Source organism: Tachyglossus aculeatus, chromosome X2 (genome assembly GCF_015852505.1).
Source record: "Tachyglossus aculeatus isolate mTacAcu1 chromosome X2, mTacAcu1.pri, whole genome shotgun sequence".
Classification (NCBI taxonomy): Eukaryota; Metazoa; Chordata; class Mammalia; order Monotremata; family Tachyglossidae; genus Tachyglossus; species Tachyglossus aculeatus.
Window position 1 is genome coordinate 9,286,494 of NC_052100.1, and position 14,821 is coordinate 9,301,314.

The 14,821-nt window shown below is 56.3% G+C and overlaps 1 protein-coding gene across 5 annotated transcripts in view; it reads left to right on the plus strand.

Annotated features, from left to right (window-relative positions):
* Positions 1 to 118: 118 nt before the first annotated feature.
* The window catches only part of HDGFL2 (HDGF like 2), a 26,306-nt gene continuing 11,603 nt past the window's right edge, over positions 119 to 14,821 (plus strand). For 4 of the 5 annotated variants that reach the window (XR_005457173.1, XM_038770629.1, XM_038770627.1 and 1 more), the window contains exons 1-14: positions 119 to 214; positions 759 to 835; positions 1,196 to 1,334; positions 10,704 to 10,919; positions 11,251 to 11,367; positions 11,729 to 11,800; positions 12,026 to 12,167; positions 12,377 to 12,452; positions 12,746 to 13,061; positions 13,211 to 13,311; positions 13,535 to 13,605; positions 13,966 to 14,036; positions 14,347 to 14,448; positions 14,592 to 14,790. Coding sequence is in view for 4 of the 5 variants with exons in the window: in XM_038770629.1 (XP_038626557.1) it covers positions 143 to 214; positions 759 to 835; positions 1,196 to 1,334; positions 10,704 to 10,919; positions 11,251 to 11,367; positions 11,729 to 11,800; positions 12,026 to 12,167; positions 12,377 to 12,452; positions 12,746 to 13,061; positions 13,211 to 13,311; positions 13,535 to 13,605; positions 13,966 to 14,036; positions 14,347 to 14,448; positions 14,592 to 14,790 (1,771 nt within the window). In the remaining variant the exon portion in view is untranslated. The remainder of the gene's footprint in view (positions 215 to 758; positions 836 to 1,195; positions 1,335 to 10,703; positions 10,920 to 11,250; positions 11,368 to 11,728; positions 11,801 to 12,025; positions 12,168 to 12,376; positions 12,453 to 12,745; positions 13,062 to 13,210; positions 13,312 to 13,534; positions 13,606 to 13,965; positions 14,037 to 14,346; positions 14,449 to 14,591; positions 14,791 to 14,821) is intronic. The other variant, XM_038770630.1, reaches the window with a different exon arrangement.

Here is a 14,821-nt window from a genome sequence, read left to right on the forward strand (position 1 = left end):
GCTCCTCCTCCTCCTCCTCCCGTTCCTCCTCTCCGTCTCGCCGCCGCCGCCGCCGCCCGCGGCCTGGGCCCGGCCCCCCCCCCCCCCGTCCCCGTCCCCGGGAGCAGCGCACGGCGGCCCCGCCTGCGGCCCCCGCTCCGCCATGCCGCTCGGCTTCAAGCCCGGAGACCTGATTTTCGCCAAGATGAAGGGCTATCCGCACTGGCCCGCCCGGGTACGTGGGGGGCACCGGGGGACGGTGACTCCCCTTGCCCCATTTCTTCCTGTCCCCTCCCCCCCCCTCCCCAGCATCTGGAGCCGGAACTCCCCCCATCCCCCTGCTCCTTTCCCCCTTCCCGCTCCTTCCTCTCACCTCCCCCTTTCATCTCCTCCATTCCTTTCGGGTCCCCCCCCCCCCTCCCCGCCAGCTTCCAGGATTCCTGATTGGAAGGCGATCCTGGTGGGAAGGGGGATGGTAGGTGAGGTGACGCACAGCTGCGGGAGCCCATGGGCCTGCAGGGAGAGGAGGTGGGTGGGACTTCCTGGATGCTAAAGGACTGGCTCTTGCAGCCCCCGCCGTTTCCCCACCCTCAACCCGTCCTGGGGGCTTCTCGCCAGAAGCTAGAGCTTTCTCTTGACCTCCGTCTCTGGCCCCTCAACTCAGGGGTGGGAGAGCAGGGAAGAGGGAGGTCGCCGGGAAACCCACCCCACCTCCCCTCCGCCCTGTCCGGGACCAGACTTTCTGAATTTTGGCATCCCCCCACCGTCTGTCGTTGCAGATCGACGATATCGCCGATGGGGCCGTGAAGCCGCCGCCCAACAAGTACCCCATTTTCTTCTTTGGGACCCACGAGACGTACGTACACAGCCTCCTTCCCCCCTCTAGCATCCTATCCTTCCCCGCCGACCCCCCACTCCCCAGCCTTACGACTGTTGGATTCGCTCAGCGTGTCCACAGATCCCCCATCCCTCCTCCACCCTTCGCTCCCCCTTCCATCCCAATCCCGTCCCTCTCTCCAGTCTCCCCAGCCCTGCAAGGTCCCACTCACCCGAGATTTCCCAACCTCCGTCCTGTCTCCCTGGCCTTGAAGTTGTCCTCCTCACCCAAGGTTCCCCTGACTCCTTTCTCTCCCTCACCCGCCCTCTCACCCCTCCAAAGCTCTGTGGATGTCACGCTCACCCCGGGACCTCCATTCTCTCTGTTCCTTCCCTCTAGAGCCTTCTTGGGCCCCAAGGACCTGTTCCCGTACGACAAATACAGGGAAAAGTATGGGAAGCCCAACAAGAGGAAAGGCTTCAATGAGGGCCTGTGGGAGATCCAGAATAACCCTCACGCCAGCTACAGCATTCCCCCAGTGAGTACCTTCTTGAATTGGGAGCAGAGGACTCTGGACTCTTCTTCCCACCTTTGTGTAAAGTTTAAAGGAACCTTGGATCTCTAGGGTGCTGGGGATTTTCTCCCCAGAGAACCGTCTCATTAATAATCTCGTATCTTCACTACATCCCAGGGAGGGTGGAAGAGAGGTGGGAGTGATTATTTTACAGAGGAGGAAACAGAGGCCCAGAGAGGTTCAGCGATTTGCCCAAAGTCGCCCAGCAGGCTAGGGGCAGAGTCAGGACTAACATACCCCCCACCCCGGCCCCTGTCCCTCCCTGACTGGTGCTGTTTCCAATAGACCACACTGTCTTCCCTCCCCTCCATATTCCCCCAGAAGGTTCCTCATCCTCCTGTTCCCAAGGATGTAGGAAAGTGGAAAATAGAGGTTCTCCCCGAATTCCAGAGAACGCAGAGTCTTCCCTTTTCTTATCCTCACTTCATCCTGGGAGATAAGGAGCGATCTCTGTTTTACAGAAGGGGGAAGCTGAGGCTTTGAGCGGCCGATTGATTTGCCTCAGAGTGCAGGGCAGGGGCAGAACCTGGGGATACTTGCACCCTGCCCGCCAACCCCCTGGTCCTCCTGGCCCCAAAGCCGGAGGAAGCGGCATCCATGGGAGCCCTGTTCATTCGTATTCATTGTATTTATTGAGTGCTTACTGTGTGCAGAGCACTGTACTAAGCACTTAGGAGAGTACAGTACAACAATAAACGGTCACATTCCCCGCCCACAATGAGCTTCCCCTTTAAAAGTGGGGAGATAGACATCAATGCAAATAAATAAGATTACAGATGTTTAGTGCTGTGGGGCTGCAAGGGGGGAAGAGCAAAGGTGACGCAGACGGGAGTGGGAGATGAGGAAAAGTGGGGCTAAGTCTGGGAAAGGCCTCTTGGAGGAGATGTGCCTTCAATAAGGCTTTCGAGGGAGGAGAGAGTAATTATTTGTCAGATTTGAGGAGGGTAGGGGTTCCACTAGGACTCCCGTCCTCTACTTCGCCCCCTTCCTCCTAACTTCCTTCTGAGGCCTCATACCGAAGTATTCTGGAGCTTTTCGTCGGGAGCAGGGGCTGAGAGCAGGACGTTGGTCTCCGGGAGCCGGGGATGGGCTGTGCTAGGGAAGAATTGTAGACGAGTGGTGGGTCCTCTTTCATTGCACGTGAGCACCTCTCACTTGCGTGACAAAACACGCCATACCCCAGTCAGGAGCCCTTCCCCACAGGCTCCAGAAAGAGGAACTTGGTTGGATAGGCTGGGGAAGAGTTTGGGACAGGGAGGAGGTGGTGGGGACACCTGCTCCTCTTGCTGTCCTCTGCTCACCCCTTTCCTCGTCGGAGCCCCTGGGGAAGCCAGGGAGCAAGTGTGGATTGGAAAGTCATTGAGTTTTATGAGATCCCCTCCTGGCCACAACTCAGGTACTCTTGGGCTCCAGCCTCCCTGCACCACCCTCGAGTGAGTCATCGGCCCCGTTTGATGTTTACTGGCCGCCCGCCGGGAAAAGGCACGGAACCCTGCCCTTCGGCAGCCGAAATGCTCACCCAGTGGCCCGGCAGCTTCTCGGAGCCCAAATGAACTTCTGGGATGCCCCCCTCAAGGTGCATTCTTCCCTAGCCTGGCCCTTCCCCTTGCCCCCAGAGACCAACATTCGTGTCCTCAGGCCCCCAAAAAGATGGGGGGCCTGGGGAGTCTCCCTGTGTGACCTCAGGGCAAGTTTGCCTGCCGGCAGGGTGGAAAAATTAACCCCTCCGGGAAATCTTAGCAAGAAGTGTCAGTCCTGGACCCAAGACTTGGAAAGAAATCGGAGAGGGAAGACGGGCCTGGGCATCGGGAGACCTAGGGGACTCCCCTGCCCCCGGCCGTGAGTAGCTTGATGGTTCTGTGCCTCAGCTGTAAAATGGGAAAATCCTGCCAGCCTCTCTCTGCCAACTCAGGCTCTGGTGAGGATCAGGTGAGCTCATTGCACTGGCAGTGTTTTAGGACTGCAAGGAATTAAAATGTTACTGGTCCTAGCCGTGGACCCTGGGGCGAATAAGAGCAGCGGGTGGGCAGAAGGTATCGGCAGCGGAGAGGGCACGGGGCAGGGCATCGGGCATGACAGAAGGCACAGGAAATCTGTCCCACCTGGGTGAAAGGGATTCCGGGGGCGGTCCGGCCGGGGAAGAGCAGGCTGCAAGGGAGTGGGCGAATCACCCTTCCTAGCCTTTGATGGGACCTTCTCATCCGGTGAGGGGAGAGGAGGTGTACTGACCGTGTATTCTCCATGACCCTGGGAAAGAGGGGCTGGTCTAACATTATAATGATTCTAGTTATGGTATTTATTAAGCGCTTACTAGGTGTCAAGGAGTGTACTGAGCCCTGGGGTCAGATACGAGTTAATCAGGTCGGACACAGCCCCTTCTCCCACGTGGGGTTTACAGTCTGAGTAGGAGGGAGAACCAGGTGTAGCAGGAGAGATGGAGATGGGCTTTAAGGCGAGCTTTCCTGCTGAGAGAGCGGTGCGTTGACGATGACAATAATAATAATAATAACGATTATGGTACGTGTTAAGCACCTACTACGTGCCAAGCTCTGGTCTAAGCGCTGAGGTAGATACAAGTTAGGTCGGACACAGTCCCTTTCCCACGTAGGGCTCACCTTCTTAATCCCCTTTTTCCAGTTGAGGTAACTGAGGCCCAGAGAAGTGAAGTGACTTGCCCGAGGTCACACAGCAGACGAGGCGGAGCCGGGATTAGAACCCAGGTCCTCCTGATTCCTAGGCCCGTGCTCTATCCGCTAAGCCACCCTGCTTCTTGCGTCGTGTGGTTCCCCCCTTCCCTGGTTAGGTCAGTCCCTCCCCTACATGGAGGCGGGAGGCTGCACCAGATGCAGGGAGCATCTCTGCCAACTCTGTTGTACTGTGCTCTCCAAGCACTTAGTACAGTGCTCTGCACCCAGTAATGATGCACGCTGAGAAGCAGCATGGCTCAGTGGAAAAGAGCCCGGGCTTTGGAGTCAGAGGTCATGGGTTCAAATCCCCGCTCCACCAATTGCCAGCCGTGTGACTTTGGGCAAGTCACTTCACTTCTCTGGGCCTCAGTTACCTCATCTGGAGCCCCCCGTGGGTCAACCTGATCACCTTGTAACCTCCCCGGTGCTTAGAACAGTGCTTTGAACATAGTAAGCGCTTAATAAATGCCATTATTATTATGATGTTGATGATGGTGGTCCTTCAAGCCCACTTCAACTCTGGCCCAGAAAGATTGAGTCTCAGAGAGGGCGTTGGGAGGGGAAATGATAATAGATGGAGCAGCAGCAGTTTGTGCGCCTTTTGTGTCCTTGGCGGGGAGGGCCCAGCACAAAGAATTCATTCATTCATTCAATCGTATTTATTGAGCGCTTACTGTGTGCAGAGCACTGTACTAAGCGCTTGGAGAGTACAAGTTGGCAACATATAGAGACGGTCCCTACCCAACAGTGGGCTCACAGTTAAGAGTCTTGTCAGGGAACAGAGAGATGGGGGAGGGAGCACATTCTCCTACCACTTTAATCAAGGTACGTATTGAGTGCCTACTGGGTGCAGAGCTGCTAAGGCGCTAAGCACCTGGGAGAGTAATAAGAGTAATATGGTACTGGTTAAGCACTTACTATGTACCAGGGCACTGTACTGAGCACTGGGGTAGATCCAAGCTAATCAGGCTGGACACAGCCCCTGCCCCACGTGGGACTCCCAGTCTTAACCCCCTTTTTAGAGCCGAGGGAACTGAGGCCCCAGAGAAGTGACGTGACTTGCCCAAGGTCACGCAGCAGAGAAGTGGCGGAGCCGACACCAGGACCCCAGTCCCAAGCGCTTAGTGGAGTGCTGTGCACATAGTAAGCGCTCTATCAATACCATTCACCGACTGACTGCTAGCTTAGGCGATCCGGACCCAAGTGCGTAGGCGACGCAGCAGGGAAGGCGAATAGGGTGGGGAATGGAGAGGTTAGTCGGAAGGCTTCCCGGAGGAATTACACTCATAGCAGCGCTTCAGAGCCCTTTGGCTGCCCTAACAGCCCTGGGGGGCAATCGGGAGAGGTGTAAGGGCCAGCAACTTAGTAGAACTGTAAGCCACTCAATGAAGCAGCTTCACCGTAGACGAGGTGGAGGGTTGAGAAGAACCCTTCCCGTTTTATCGCGGAGAAACCCAAGGCCCTCCCTGTTGACAGTTCCTGAACCCCGGGCCGGGGTCTACTGCCCAGGGGCTCACGGGGAGAGGCGGGAACGGGCTGGCAAGTGCCAAGAGACCGGGTGCCAAGGACGCGGGGAGGGGCAGGGAGACGGAGGGGTCTCAAAGCTTGAGTTGCCGTTGCGAGACCGAGCCGTGGGCTGGACACGGTTCAACTCTGGCCTCGGGTCAGTCGAGGGTCCCGGAGGAAGAAGGAGGATCCAGATGGGGAGGGGGAAGGTGACATGCAACCATTTTCTTAGTTGTTTTAAAAGGGAGCTGTTCCTTGAAGCCTCCGCGAGAGAGCCCGACGCGGGTGGCAGGGAGCCAGGGGAAGATAAGCCGGACTTTATTCCCTCCTCCTCCTCCCCTCCCGACCATTCCCTCGCTGATAGACGACCAGCCCGTACCCTGAAGACGGGCCGGCAGACGTCACGGGAACTTTGGTCCCCGGGGGGGGTCCGTGCTTTCGCCTCAGCTGGGCTCAGCTTGTTCCCCCGCTGGGGCGGGGTGTTCCCAAAAGTTTGATTGCAGAGGGTGAGGGCGGGCTGAGCCCTGGACCCTCTCTGCCTGGTGCAGGGGCAGCCGGGCCTCGGAGAGCGGAAGGCGGGGTGGGAACGGCGGGTGGGGAGGGGAGAGCAGCGGGACGGGAGCCAGCAGGCCGAGCCTGGGATGGGGCAGGCGGGGTTCGAAGCGCGGATGAGGCGTGGGGAAACTGGCAGGTGCGGTCAGAGGCCCGCGGTGAGCGGGGCCAGGCGCCCGGCCCAGACAGCTGGGGGGGGACGGACGACGGCTCGGCTTCCGCGGCCGAAAGGCCGGGGACGGGGCGGGAGGCGCCGTCCCCAGCTGAGCCGGGGCCCGGGCTGTCTAGTTCTCCCAACCCGGAGGATTTACCGTCTGGCTCCTTGAGGGCCGGGATTGTATCTACCGACTATCATACTCTCCCAGGTGCTCAGATCAGTGCTCTGCACCCAGTGAGCCCTCAGAAAACACCACTGATGAACTGCTTGTTTGCCAACCACTACTGCACGTTGTCGGGGAGGGGCTTCTCCCCCCTGGCCGTCGGTTTTAGCCGAATCTGGAGACCCGAATGGTTGTCCATTCCCGGCTCGGCCCACGATTCATTCATTTATTCGATCGTATTTATTGAGGGCTCACCGCGTGCAGACAACTGTACTAAGTGCTTGGGAGAGGACAGTATAACAAGAAACAGACACATTCCCTGCCCACAACGAGCTTACAGTCTGCTGGGTGGTCTTGGGTGAGTCCCTGGACCTCTGTGGGCTGCCATCTCTTCCTGAGAAAAGGGGGTGGATCAGTCGATCAATCAGTCAATAGTATTTATCAAGCGCTTACTGTGTGCAGAGCACTGTACTAAGCCCTTGGGAGAGGACAGTACAACATAATTAGCAGACACGTTCCTTGCCCATAACGAGAGTGCGGTCTAGGTGAGGGAGACGGGTACTAATATGAATAAGTTGGGCAAGTCACTTCACTTCTCTGTGCCTCAGTTCCCTCATTTGTAAAATGGGGATTGAAGCTGCGAGCCCCGTGGGGGACAGGGACTGTGTCCAACCCAATTTGCTTGATTCCACCCCTATGCTTAGTTCAGTGCCTGGCACATAGTAAGTGCTTGAAAAATGCCGTAATTATTGTAAGTCATTATATAGAATTTAAAGATCTGGACACAAGTCATGTGGGGTTAGGGGGAGGATGATCCTCACCCTCTGTCTGGAATGCGCTGCCTCCCGGGGAGTGGGATCCAAAGGAGATGGTTGCTGGGAATGGCCTTGAGAAAGGAGTTTGAGAACTGCTGGCTCAGGTCCTGGGGGTTTTCCTCTGGCCAGAACCAGTGCGGGTGAGAAACTGGAAACTTCTGGAGGGGCTTCTCCTTTGCTGTTAACTACGGAGTCAAGTGGTCCTTGAATACGAAGGGCAGGGGGGGTAACTGTAAATAGAGCTATAGGTATCACGTAAATGGAGATGCATGTAGATAGGTAGAATCATATATCCTATGTAGAAGATTACTGTGTGGAGTCTATATACAGGCCAGTCAGTCGTATTTATTGAGTGCCTACTGTGTGCAGAGCACTGTACGAAGCGCTTGGGAGAGTACAATATAACAGACACATTCCCTGCCCTCAACACGCTTACAGTCCAGAGGGGGAGATAGGCATTAATAGAAATTAAATTATAGATATGTACAGGCTAACTACTTGTCTCCCAAATAGAGGGTATGTATAGTTGTCCACATATATATACATAGCCTTCATGTGGGACAACAATGTATTCTCTGTAGAGGGTAACTATGTGGGTCCTATATATGGAATAGCTATGCATATCGTACATACGCAGGACAGCTCTGCACACCATATATACACCCATATATGTAGGGGGTGCGTGTGTGTGTGATAGCTGTGTGGAGGCTGTATGTGCAGGGGGATTGCTATGTGGAGCCTGTGTGTGCGTATAGGACACATGCAGCCTACATACGGGATGCCTATATAGCTTGAATATGGGGTATGGAGTGTCTAGATAGCCTGTGTGTGACACCTAAATAGCTGATAGAGGATGCCTGTGTAGCCCATAACCTAGTACAGCTATGTGGTATGTGCATATGGGGGGATAAAACAGCTATATAGTCTACATGTAAAAAGAGAGCTAAATAGGATATATATTACAAAGATAGCTGTGCAGCCTATATATACCCATATATATCTATGTCCCATGTATGTTAGCTATGTAGTGCACAGAGACAGGGTAGCTACACACAAACACAAATATAGCTATCCTCTCAAAATAGAACAGCTTTGTTTATATAGGATGGGGATGTGTGTAGGATAGCTATATTTATATTGGATGGCTATTCATCCTATACACGGGATGAATACACACATGCATCTCCTGTATATAGGATGAATAAACCTGCCCTGTGTAGACGATGTTCATCTATCCCCATCTGGTGTGTAGGGTGACCATATACCCACCTCCTGTGTGTAGGATAGCTATATGTGCCGCATACATGGACTGATCACTGATCTGCACATGTAACTATATATCCTGTGTAGGACAGCCATGCATACCACATACATGTATGTATATTGATAACTACATAGGACAATCCCACACACTGATTATATGCTGGATAACTATGTACCCTGGATATAGGGTAACTATGTCCTCTCTCTATAGAGGACAACTGTGTGTGTCCTCTGTATGGGATCTGATCTGATCTAATGGTATTTAAACATTTACTGTGTTCCAAGCACCCTTATGCACATGTGTGTGTATGTATATAGGATAGGCGTATTTGTGTAGGATGGCTATATATTCTGAAAATGGGATAACAATACACATATCCTACATGTACAGGATAATTACATATTATACTGTGCACAAGACAAATACACAGGATCAATGCACACGTGCGCATGTGGTTATGTATGTGAAATCAGGTTGGACACAATCCCTATCCCACTTGGAGCTCACTAAGTTGGAAGAAGAACATATATTGAATACCCATTTTACAGATGGGGAAACTGAGGCCCGGAGAAGTTAAGCGACTTGCCTAAAGTCGCACAGCAGGCAGGCGGCTGCATCGGGATTAGAACTCAGGCCCTCTGGCTCCTAGACCTAGACTTGACTCCTAGTTAGCTGTCTAGATCCTATATGTAGGATATCTATCCATATGCATTGTATGATAATCAATCCATCAATGGTATTTATTGAGTACTTACTGTGTGCAGAGTCTTGTACTAAGTATTTGGGAGAGGACAATGCAGTGCAGTTGGTAGACAGGATTCCTGCCTTCAAGGAGTTTACAGTCTAGTGGGGGGAGATGGACCTGCATTCACCCTACATACAGGGCAACCATGTATACATCACATATACGGGACACATATATGTCATGTGTGTGTGTGCGCATCCTGTGTGGGTGAATATATATATATATACACATGACACTTAACTTCTCTGGCCCTCTGTTACCTCATCTGTAAAATGGGGATTAAGACTGTGAGCCCCCCGCCGTGGGACAACCTGATCACCTTGTAACCTCCCCAGTGCTTAGAACAGTGCTTTGCACATAGTAAGCGCTTAATAAATGCCGACATTATTATTATTTATTATTAAGTATGTATACATCTGGTATATAGGATCACTATGCGTAGATAACTGCACACATCCTCTCTCTAGGATAGCTGTGTGCATCTGTCCTACGTACATAGGATGCTTATGTACATGTCCTGGACATATAGGTAATTATATATATCTGGCAGATATGGGATAGCTACAGACATATAGTCTGTGTAGGATAATTTATATGCATGTCATATCTATATATTACAGTGCTCAATAAATACTGCTGTTGATGATAATGGTGATAGTTTTGCAGGGTCTTGGGGGGAGAAGGGAGAGAGGAGAAAAAGAAAGAAAAAGGAGAGAACACAAATGAGAATGAAAAAAACACACAAACTGGTTTGCTTTGTCTCTCCGGCAGATAGCAGAGACCTAATTTTCTTTTAGGTCCCAGACAAGTGGGCCAGTGCCCGTTTACAGAGCTAATCTGCACTTCCTTCCTACTGTGGGCAGGGCACTGGCCTGGGCTTTCATTGAGTACAGAGCCCCACACTGGCCCCTGCCCTCAGGAAACAGTCTGTCTAATGGGGGAGAAGGCCAGGTTAGGGGATGAGGGTAACAGGGGGGCCCCGAAGTTGAGAGCAGAGCTATAAGTGCTAAAAAGAAACATACGATCAAATGATTTCCAGAGCATTGAGTTGGATGAGGGTCTGGAAAGGGGTGGGGATGTGGAATCAGGGAAGGCCCCCTAGAAGAGTTGGCTGGGGTGGGGGGAGGCGGCTTTGAAGGAGGGGAGGGATGTGATTTGGCCGATTGGAAGGGCGGGATGGGGAGGAGATTTGCTGGAGAAGGAAATGGGGACGGAGGAGCCGGCTGATGGAAGCAGGAGGGAGACGCGGTGGGCCTTGTCCTGGCTCTGATCTCTTCCTTCTGGTCTCCCAATGGGAGAGGAGGAGGACTAGGGGAGAGGACTGGAGAGGAGAGGATTTGGGGTGAGGGGCTCCTCTGAAGGCAGGCCAGCCCCGACCCAGCCCCCCTTCACCCCTCCTGATGTGCGTGTCTGTGTCTGCCTGCCCTCTCTCCCGCTCCCCAAGCCTGTGAGCTCCTCAGACAGTGAGACCCCTGACAACGATCTGGCGCCTGGGAGTGACGTGGGCGGGGAGGAGGAGGAGGAAGAAGCGGAAGACGAGGAGGAGCAGCGGCAGCAATCAGGGACCGTGGAGTCCGTGACAGAGCCGGGCAGTGACGGAGGGTCGGACCCAGAGGACAGCATCCATGGCGGGATGAAGCGGAAAGGGCCGACGTTGAAGGTAGGAATCGGGGGCAGGGGGGGTCTATTGCATCTCCGTCCCCGCCGTTCCCCCAGTGAGGGTGGGGGGTTGCCGGGGGATAGGGAAGGAGGAATTACGGAGAGATGCTGGAGGAGAGAGAGAGAGAGAGAAGAGCTCAGGAGCCGAGAAAACCATCTCTCCTTCCCCGCCGATTCCTGTGGTCGGGACGTTCCCCCGCGGGTCTGGCCTGGCCTGGGCGGGCCGGGGTGGGGGAGCTGTAAGGCGGGCCGATGGACCCCCCCCACACCCCGCTGCCGCAGATTGACCCTGGGGGACGGCGGTTGGGGCGGGGCTGCCGTTCCTGCTACAGATGCCGGGAGCCAAGAGACCTCGAAAATCCTCCAGCGACCCAGAGGAAGCCAGTGCTTCTCCATCAGAAGAGGAGAACTCGGAGAGCTCATCTGAGTCGGAGAAAAACAGCGACCAGGTGGGTCCCAGGAGGAGAGAGAGTGGGTTCGGAAGCGGGTTGGGATGGGTTTCGGGGAGGACGTGGAAGGAAGAGGGGGCGTGTGGAAGGACCGAGGTGTTTTGGGAGAGAGCAGAGGCTCAGTGATAGCAGCTTCCTCTACTGGGCGAGTAATATGCCTGGGGTGCAGGGCACTGAACCAGGCCCCCGGGTGACAGATCGATGAGGTAAAAGGTGCCTTCCTCATCCTCGATAAGGGCATGAGTGGAAGAGTGGCAGATCAGCCTGGGAAGTGGGAAGGGCAGAGGAGTCTGATTGGGCCACTGGGAGAGGAAACAAGGATGGCCAAGGGAGACCCTAACTCTCTCCACCCCCTCCCCAGGACTTCACTCCAGAGAAGAAAGCAGTCTCCCGAGCTCCACGCCGGCTACCGGCCGCCGGAAGAAAGAAGAAGGTTAGAGTCTTTGTTCGGGGTGGGTGGGGAGGACCTCTTGAAGAGCCCTGTGCCCTGTTTTCCGGGTGGAGGTGAAGGCAGGGAGCAGGGCAGGATCGCTGGCCCCAGCTGGGGGGGCTCCCTATGGCCTTGGCTCCCCTCCGATCCTTTTCACCTGCACCCACCGTCCTGCTCTAGGGCCGTCTTAAACAATTTCCTCCCCCTCCCTTCTCTCGCTCCCCCAAGAAGGTCGATTCGGCCGACTCAGACTCCAAGGAAGACTCGGATGAGCCAGAGAACAAGGCCAGGGCAGGGGCGAAGTTGGGATCGGACTCGGACTCAGACTCGGACGTCTCTGTGAAGAAGGCTCCGCGGGGCAGGAGGCCGGGTACGGTGTGGGAGTCGGGAGTGGATCCCTCCCCTGATGTTGTCCAAACTGCTCCGTTACTGGGACCCCGGGCTGTCTCTCCACACCCCCCACCCCCGCCACTTCTCGTTCCCCCCTACCCCCCCCCCCCCGACTGTGGGAGCCCCTCCAGGCGGCTGAGTGAGGTCTCTCCGGGATCCCCACTCACCGCTCCTGGCCGTGCCTCTTAGTGGAAAAGCCAGCCCCGAAGCCCCGCGGCCGGAAGCCCAAACCCGAACGTGTCCCGACCAGCTCCAGCAGCGACAGGTGAGCGCAGGGGCTGGATGGGCGGAGAACCCTCTCGATTCCAGGTTCAGGTGGCGGGGACCCCATCCTCACTCCCTTTCTAACTGAATCCCATGAGGCTTGCCCCTCCCAACTCCCGACCTCAGGCAGTGGGGATCCCACCTCCTTTCCCGGTTCCAGATTACCTCGGGCTGGAAGGGTAGCTCGCCCGTCTAGTCTCCTGTCCTCCATCCCCTGCACCCTGAACTCCCCGCCGTCCCTGTCTGATCTCCCTTTGCCTGGTTCTCTCCTCCTCCCCCGACCCTGACGTGCAGCGACAGCGACAGCGGCGTAGACCGCATCAGCGCGTGGAAGCGGCGGGATGAGGAGCGGCGCCGCGAGCTGGAGCAGAAGCGGCGCCGCGAGCAGGAGGAAGAGTTGCGGCGACGCCGGGAGCAGGAACGGGAGGAGAGAGAGCGGGAGAAGGAGCGGAAAAAGGAGCGAGGAGAGGCGGCGGCGGCGGCGGCGGCGGGAGGCGCGGGGAGCAGCGGCGACGAGGTCGCGGATGCCGACGAGCCAGCGGCCAGGAAGGGCGGCAGGAAGGGCCGCGGGCGGGTCCCGTCGTCCTCCGACTCGGAGCTGGACAAGGAAGTGAGTGAGGGGCTGGGAGGAGGCCAATTTAGGGCTCGAGCGGGTGCCGCCGTCCCCCTCTGGGAGATGTTCGGGTCATCTTGGTGGTATGGGTGAGGCTGACCCCTGTGGCTTCCCTGGCACCCACCCGCCCGCTCGCCCACCCACAGGTGAAAAAGCCGGTGAAGAAGTCACTGTCCCAGTCCCAGGAGTCAAGGAAGTCCAACCAGCAGGAGAAGAGGAGCCGCTCAGAGGAGAAGCCCCGAGCAAAGTTAGTTCACCCCTCCCCTTCCCCAACCCCCATAGTGCTCTTCCCCCTTCCTTCACCCCAACTTTGCTCCATTCCCCTCTCTGCCCTTGCCGGTTCCTGGGCCAGAAGAGTTCTTTGTTCCCCAGTCTCCCCGCCTTCTTTGTTCCCCAATCTCCCACCCTCGGAATGATGATTAAATGCCCCTCCCGATTCAAAGGAAACCCTCCCGTTTGCTTCCGCTCAGGCCTGTGAAAGTGGAGCGTTCCAGGAAGAGGTCTGAAGCCCTGCTGGACAGGAGGGTGGAGAAGAAGAAGGGTGAGAGCGCTTGGGGGGAGGGTGGGCGGGGGGCTTAGTCTCTGCCTTTGAGGGGCTGATGGTGAGATGGGATGTACGCACGTGCACACACTTGCACACTCACACGCTCTTTCTCACTGCATCTGGGCCCTAATGGAACGGCACGGGGAGGAGGCTTGACTGTTGTTTACGGTCCATTAGATGGCTTCCAAGTACCTTGTACGGTGCTCGGCACGTAACGGGAACCCGGTACACTAATGCCTGATTGAAGGGTCCGGTCCTTGCCCGTGGGCTCTGTGTCATTCCCAGCGCCCCCCACCCCCAATCCCCGGCCCAGGGCTTGACCCGGGCTGAGGGATTTATCTCCATCCTGTGTCCCAGAGCCATCTGTGGAGGAGAAGTTGCAGAAGCTGCACGGCGAGATCAAGTTTGCCCTGAAGGTCGATAACCCGGTAAGGCGCCCCACCACCTCCCCACCCCACCCCAGAGAGCGTCCCGATATCCGGGGCTGGATCCCGGGAGGGGTGGGTCTGTCTGGGGCCAGTAGCAGAGGAAGTAGCAAGTGCCATGCTTAACTCGGCCCCAAAACACCGCCCCGATCTACCCCTTCCATAGGCATTTCTGGCAGTTTTGTTCCCAGGGTCTGAGCGGGGATAGAGGTTCTTTCGAGTTCTGAGTGCAGAGAGCTTGACCCCCGCATTGTTTCCTCCTCCCACCACCCTCCCTTCTTGACTCCCTCTCCTGCCCCCCCGCTCTCTGCAGGATGTGAAGAGGTGTCTGAGTGCACTTGAAGAGCTGGGCAGCCTGCAGGTGACCTCCCAGATTCTCCAGAAGAACACCGACGTTGTGGCCACATTAAAAAAGGTGCTGGGAGGAACGGGAGAGCGGGGGGGTGGGTGGGCTGGGGAGGGAGGCGGAGGGGCCCTCAGTAGGGGCCGGTGTGGGTTCCTGACCTGCCGTCGGGCTCGCGGGGGGACGTGGTGTCGCCGGGGCCTCTACTCTTCTAGATCCGCCGCTACAAAGCCAACAAGGACGTGATGGAGAAAGCGGCCGAGGTCTACGCACGCCTCAAGTCCCGGGTCCTCGGGCCCCGGCTGGACTCTGGCCAGAGAGCGGCTAGCCGGGCTGGGCCAGAGAAGAACAAAGCGGAGGTGGAGAAGGGAGAGGAACCCCCCGGCAAGAAGATGGAGGAGGAGCTGAATGCCAGTAAGGGGAGGCGGCATCCGAGGGGCCGGAG